Source organism: Microtus oregoni, unplaced genomic scaffold (assembly GCF_018167655.1).
Source record: "Microtus oregoni isolate MIOR12 unplaced genomic scaffold, Mior012 000003F_ref0000135, whole genome shotgun sequence".
NCBI lineage: Eukaryota > Metazoa > Chordata > Mammalia > Rodentia > Cricetidae > Microtus > Microtus oregoni.
The window spans coordinates 58,632,465-58,639,834 of NW_024543062.1; the positions used below are offsets into that span (position 1 = coordinate 58,632,465).

General features: G+C 43.8%; 1 protein-coding gene across 1 annotated transcript in view; it reads right to left on the bottom strand.

Annotated features, from left to right (window-relative positions):
- Dars1 (aspartyl-tRNA synthetase 1) overlaps positions 1-1,224 on the bottom strand; it is a 63,493-nt gene extending 62,269 nt beyond the window's left edge. Inside the window, exon 1 of the mRNA XM_041648396.1 lies at positions 1,026-1,224. Coding sequence (XP_041504330.1) covers positions 1,026-1,091 — 66 coding nt within the window. The 5' untranslated portion in view covers positions 1,092-1,224. The remainder of the gene's footprint in view (positions 1-1,025) is intronic.
- Positions 1,225-7,370: the final 6,146 nt, after the last annotated feature.

The window sequence follows — 7,370 nt, forward strand, 5'->3', positions numbered from 1 at the left end:
GGTGCACTGGTAACATAGACGATTAGACACACCAGCACACAAGAATAACTCCCTTAGATTTTTATAAGGTAGATTTGAAAGATCTGTCTGGAACAGTTTCTATCCTTCTAATAGCCTTGTTGTAATTCTCTCTTCAATATGAGAAGCACTTTTGACAAATATACCGAAATAAAACATGTTATGGGTCTTGAATATTAGTAAAATACATACATCTAAGGAGAAATAACACCTGGGGCACAGTAAAAAGACACCGTCACATAATGAAACCTGGTGGCATTGTGTGAACTAAAGGCAAGGAGAGTGTTATCTAATCAGTATTCACATTTCATCAGAATCAAATATTAACTTGATATTCTGAATTATGATGTAGTTACCACAAATGTTGAATTCATCCACCAAAAAAATTTAGGAGCCAAGGACTAAGGTTTAAAAATTTGTACAATATACCTAACTTGAAGGAGGGTTTCAAACTCTGATTTCTGTAAAGTGCTAAAGATCACTGAGGGTTATCACCAGGTCACTGAGAAAGGAAAGTAAGATAACATGTGTTCACAGCTGTCACAAGGAAAAGTCATTTAAATACACTGGCAGCCAGTTTTGCAAAGGGCTGTCATTACTTGTCAGAACATTATGAGGGCTGAGAGGATATCGATTAGCGGTGCTTTATCAAAAATTTCCGGGGACTGGAGTGGTGTGTTACGTGCAGGACGTGCTCCTGTAAGCCCCGCTGGAGCTACTTCCGGTTCACTGGGCGCCACGTGTTAACCCGTCCCCCCCTCCCCCGCCGCCTCCCCACGAACACACTCTCCTAGGCCACGGTTCTCAAGAAAAACAGTCCCAGGCTGCTGGGGCCACGCGCCCAGGCGTGACCCTGTGGGTCCTCGGGGAGCACTGGGCTGCGGGGCGACACTCCACGCCGCGGCCTTCAGGTAAAGTGCGGTGGGGGGTCCCAAGGCAGAGAGCGCCCCGACCGCCCCACTCCCTCCCTCGGCGCGAGCCCCGACCCGGGGAAGAAGGGAACCCACTTCCGCCGCGTCCACGATCTCCCGCGGCTTCTCCTGACCCTTGCGGCTGGCGTTGACGCTGGGCATCAGGACACTGGACTGGGGGAGTGAGTACCACCCTCCCTCGCTGGCTTCCGACGGCAGGAAAAAGGGCGTCTCCCTCCCGCACCGGCTCGCCCTCCCGGCCCCCGGCTAGACGCTCTCAGAAACCGCGTGCGAGCTTGGCTTCGAAATATCGCGAGAGTTACAGCGGCGATCTCGCGCGCCGCCGCCGGTTTCTCCCTCTGCCCCGCCCATGGGCGCTTAGGGGCGTTCCCGAGGCCGGGGGGGGGGGGGGGGGGGGGGGAGGTGTCGTGGGGTGGCTCCGAGGTGTCTTTCCCGGGGAGCCGCTTGACCTACCCGCGTGGGGTAACTTCACTGCCGTTAATAGCCTTCTCCGTGCTCCCAAAACATTTCTATTTTTTAAAGACAGAGTCAGGGTCTGTGTAGTGCTGGCTGGCCTGGAACTCACGGAGATCCTCCTGCCTCTGCTCTCTTGAGTACTGGGATTAAGGGCATGAAATAGCTTGATGGGCGTTTTTTTAGTTTGAGACGGGGTATCACTGTGTCACTCTCTTTTAATTACAGAAAACTTGTCAACGGGGTATCACTGTGTCACTCTCTTTTAATTACAGAAAACTTGTCAAGTTATCTCTGCAAGTTCAGACCCTGATCTCCGCTTTTGGACGTTAATGCTGTCACTGCCCCGTGGATGCGTGTCCCTCGGGTCAGAGGACCCTTTGGCAAGCTGTCCCGCTATCGGTGGCACGGCATGCTGGGTTGCTAGGGCTGGCTGGAGAGTGGGTATACAGCGGTAACCTACGCGTTTTCCTTGACTCTTTGGATTTTTGTTTGTTTGTTTGTTTTTGAGACAGGGTTTCTCTGTATCTGGAACTAGCTCTTGTAGACCAGGCTGGCCTCGAACTCACAGAGATCCGTCTGACTCTGCCTCCTGAGTGCTGGGATTAAAGGCGTGCGCCACCACCGCCCTGCTGACTCTGCATTGTTAAAGGTTGAGTATCATGTTGGTTGTTCAATGGGTGCCATCTCCCCAAATTAGACTTAAAAAAATGTAATTGGTTATTTTGAAGGAGGGGTTTGGTAGCACAGACCTGCAATTACAGCACTCAGGAGGCAGGGGCAGGAGAGTGCGGGTGAGGCAAGCTTTATCTGCATAGTAGTGGTTCATGTTCTTGACTCTGAGCTGGAACGTAGGCTGATCTGCTATCTTGGTGCATGCTGACCTCCTTAATGTAGTCTGCCCTGTCTGCTCAAAACGGAAGAATCTATTCATTCCTTAGGGAATGATATTGAATATTTATGATCAATAATACATCCCATTATACTCATGGGATTCCAACACAGAAGGTGTCTGTGAATTTGCTTCATTTTTTAAAAGATTTATTTATTATGTATACAATATTCTGTCTGCTTGTTTGCCTAAACACCAGAAGAGGGCACCAGATCTCATTCAGGTGGTTGTGAGCCACCATGTGGTTGCTGGGAATTGAACTCAGGACCTCTGGAAGAACAGTCAGAGCTCTTAACCTCTGAGCCATCTCTCCAACCCTGCTTCATTTTTTTAAAAGAAGTATTAATTTCCTCAGGCTTAGTACTAATGTACGAACTGATTGACAGAGGTCAGCTGTCCTATCGTCATTTTGCTAGTATAGGAATCTCGTATTTCAATGTGTCCACAAGGCTTCTTAATGTACTTTTTGTTTCTTGTCCTTTTGCCACATACTTTTTGTTTGTTTGTTTTTTGAGACAGGGTTTCTCTATATAACAGTTCTGGCTATCCTTGGTCACTGTGTAGACCAAGCTGGCCTCAAATTCACTGAGATCCACCTGCCTCTGCCTCCCAAGTGCTGGTACTAAAGGCATGTGCCACCACTGCTGGGCCACATGCTTCTTATTATGGCCACTTTGCCTTAAAAGAGTATTCTCATTTAGGTTATAACTTTAGAGTAATGATGTAAAAAATGTGTAAGAAATATTAACTATGACTTTTTACTATCAAATACTATAAAACTTGTGTTTAGGACAAGGAATTCAAATATTTTTTTATCTCCTCCTCCCTGTAAGACTTTTATGAAAATGTTTTAATCCTCCCACCAAGTAAATCTTTGTTTGTACAAAGATTTATTCCTAGGAAATTAATGGCCTGGAGCAGTGACCCTTTTCTTTTTGCAGTGAGCCCCTTCCTCCTTCATTTCCTGCAGCCCAATTCCTTACAGACTAGCCAGCTGAATAAGATTGTGAGCCCGGACCCCAGCCAACAGGGAAAAGACATAGCTGAGTTAACCTAAAAACCAAATGTACTTCTCGTCCTGGGGTGTTTACTCCTCAGAGTACACCCTCTTGATCAAGACTAAACTTTGCCTTGTCCAGATTCTTCAGTTGGTGGTCTGTTTCTTTGCGAGTCTGAACTTATTTCTAATAATATGTGCTCTTGCTTTCTCTCCTAATAGTGGCAGAAGAAAAGGATTTGCCACATCAATAGACACATGCTATGGTCCTGAGATCTCCCAGTGTCAGTGCCAGGATTAACTGACACAAGGGCTGAACTGTGTTGCCCTGTTTACCCCTAAGCATTCATATTTTGAAATCCTAACCCAACATGTAACTGGATTAGGAGATAGGATCTTAAAAGAGGTAACTGGGTTAAATTAAGATCACTGGTGTGAATCTGTGCTGGCTGGTCTTATGTCACCTTGACACACAGGCTAGAGTCATCTGAAAGTTAAACTTGTAACACTGGAAGCAGAGCAAGTTATTAGTTTATCAAAAAATGCTGCTGCTTAAGTGGTAACCCATAGAATTAATCCCTTAATGTATCACCAATTATTCACCCCTCCTCCTCATCATCTACTGTAACTGTATATCAACATGGTAATGGTATAGAAATCTAGGCATGTCGTAATTCTCTGCAGTGATCTGTACTCCTTACTTACAAAACATTATAGACTTGATAATGATGGGAAGGGCACATTTTTTTTAAACAACTTACTAGTTTAAGAGCCTATGGAAATCATTGTGCTACTAAATAAAATGCAGTTTGATTATTCTACACTGATAATTACTGTGCTACTTGGGATACATAGATAACAATATCCTAAAGATCCTCTTCAAGATTTTTTTTAAGATACCCCTTAGGTATTACTTAAAACTACATCTAAAAGTTCTTTAGATATTGCTTTTAATGCTTTTACAATAGCTTTTTGTCTTAGGGGTTTATTCCTGTGAAGAAACACCATGACCACAGTAACTCTTATAAAGGAAAACATTTAATTGGAGCTGTCTTATAATTCAGAGGTTTAATCCACTATCATCATGGCAGGACATGGTGGCATGCAGGCAGACATGGTGCCAAGAGTTCTACATCTGAATCAGCAGGCAGGAAAAGAGAGTGACACTCGGCCTGGCTTGTGCATCTGAAACTTCAAAGCCTACTACCTCCAGTGACACTTCCTCCAACAAGGTCACAATAATGCTACTCCCTATAAGTCTGTGGGGCCATTTTCATCCAAATGACCACATTCTATTCACTTGTCCCCATAAGCGTGTAGTCATATAATGCAAAACTTCATTCAGTCTAACTTTAAGTCCCCATAGTCTATTACAGTCTCAATGTTGTTTAAAAGTCCAAAGTCTCTTCAGAAATTCATGGCAATCTCTTAACTGTAATCCTCTGTAAAATTAAAATCATAAAGCAGATCACATACTTTGAATATAGAATGGCACAGGATATACTTTACCGTTCCAAAAGGGAGGAAAGGAAGCGTAATAAGGAAATGACCAAAGCAAGACTGAAAACCAGCAGGGAAAACTCTCAACTCTGCATCTCCCTGTCTGATGGCAAAACCCTTCTTCAGCTCTCCAACTGTGGTGGTTTGAGAGAAAATGACCCCTAAAGTGAGTGGCCCTATTGGGAGGTGTGGCTTATAAGAGTTGCTGTGGTCATGGTGTCTCTTCACAGCAATAAAAACCTTAACTAAGACAAAAGTTGGTACCAGGGTCTGGGTATTGCTGTGATAGGTCTGATCTTTTTTTTTGTAAAATGGACTTTGCTACTTTGGGTTAGGAAAGCAGTAGAATACTTTAAGCTCTGCTTAACAGGCTACACTAGTAGGAGCATGGAAGACAGTGGTGCTGAATGTGACTTGATGAGCTGTGGGGATGAAAAAGTTTCAGGAAGAAGAATATTACTAATTAATTTCCTTGACAGAGGAAATCTCAAAATGACCCAATATAGACTCTGTCATGTGGTTATTAGTGGTACTGTAATGAAGATTTATAATGGAAAGGAGCAAGCTGAGCAGTGTTGCTGTGGAACAATCTTTTTGTTCCCTGTGGATATTTGTTGCTCTTACTGGTCTAATAAGGGGCTGAATGGACAATGTGTGAGTAGGTAGAGGTTAGGTGGGACTTGCAGACAAAAAGAAAACATGGGAAAGAAGGAGACCAGAGTGACCAGGAGATGTGGAAAGAAGCAAGATGAATGTGTGGAGCTGGAAAAAGGTATCACCAGGTGGTAGAGTGTAAATAAGAAATGGGTTAATTTAAGTTGTAAGAGCCAAGGAAATTACTTTGGTGAAGAATCAAAGATGTCCATGTTTAATAAATGCAGCACTGCAGCACTCTTGGGTGGAGAGAGAGCAAAACCCAAAACCACATATTCTTTTTCTCCTCTGAAACCTTTGAGCCAGGACCCCACAGTTCAAGTCACTGTCAGCACCACTGTCTTCCATGATCCTACTAGGATGGCCCATTAAAATGTTCAATTGTTTTCTATTGCACAGTCCCACAGTCTGTATTCTTCCAAACAAAAACATGGTCTGGCCTATCACAGCAATACCCCAGACCCCGGAACAAACTTATCTTTGTTAGGGTTTCTATTGTTGTGACAAAACATCATTACCAAAAGCAAGCTGGGAAGGAAAGGGTTCATGTGGCTTACACTTCCACATTGCTGTTCATCACTGAAAGAAGTCAAGACACGAATTCAGATAGGGCAGTAACTTGGAGGCAGGAGCTAATGCAGAGGCCATGGAGGGGTGCTGCTTATTGACTTGCTCACCATGGCTTGCTCAGCCTGCTTCCTTATAGAACCCAGGACTACCAGCCTAGGGGATGGCACCACCCACAATGGGCTGGGCCCTCCCTTATCTGAATCATTAAGAAAATGCCTCACAGCTGGATATTATGGAGGCATTTTCTCAATCGAATTTCCCTCCCTCCATTCAGATAACTCCAGTGTAGAAGCTTTCTTGTCAGACTGTCTTGAGATCACTAGCCCTCAAATAATGACATAGAGATTTAATATTAATTATGAAAGCTTGGCCTTTAGCTTAGGCTTTTTCCTATCTCTTTCTTATAACTTAATTATCCTGTTTTTATTAGCCTACATTTTGCCACATGGCTCAATTACTTCTCCTCTGTATAGTATGTTCAACTTGCTCTGCGTCTTGCTGGTATTCCTCTGCCTCTCTTCCTACAGTTCTCTCTTCCACCTATTTCCTCCTGCCTGGCTATTGGCCATTCTGCTTTTCACTAAGCCAATCAACAGTGACACTTCTTTACACAGTGTAAACAATTATTCTGCAATACTCTAGCTTATGTCAAGTTGTCATAAACTACCCAGCACACCTGACCCCTTGTCAACTTGACACACAAACATATTACTGTTAAGCCATAGCCTCTCCTTTCTTACTTATCCCCAACATTGCACAAAAAGAAAGACATCACCATATAAAACATTTTACAAACTTAAAAAGTTCCAATGCCTTGCAAATTAAATTCAAACACTTTTTAAAAAAACACTTTAAAAATTGTCTCTTTGAAACAGTCAATCTCTTTAAAAATCCAAAGTCTTAAAATTCAAACTCAATTATGGGCTTCAATAAAATAAAAAATGAATGAAATACTTTCTTCAAGAGGGAAGAACTAGGGCACAGTCACAATCAAATCAAAGCAAAGCAACTTCATTTGTAAATAACTCAGTATCTAATATCTGGGATCGCTCAGTCTTCTGGACCCTTCCAAAGGACTTGAGTGACTTATCCAGCTCTGCCCCCTGTAGAGCACACACAGCTTGTCTTCTAGGCCCTGGTTGGCTCCACTCCACTGCTGCTGCTGGTTTTGGTTGTCATCCCACGATACTATTATCTCCAAACTGCTGGGGGCTCCTGTTGCAACTAGGCTGCACTTTCACCAATAGCTTCTCCTGGGCTCTCTTCATGGTGCCACACCTTAGCTTCCCTACATTCCCCTTCAGTCCTGGGCTTTCAACTGCCACTGAGACTGCACCTTCACCAATGACCTCTC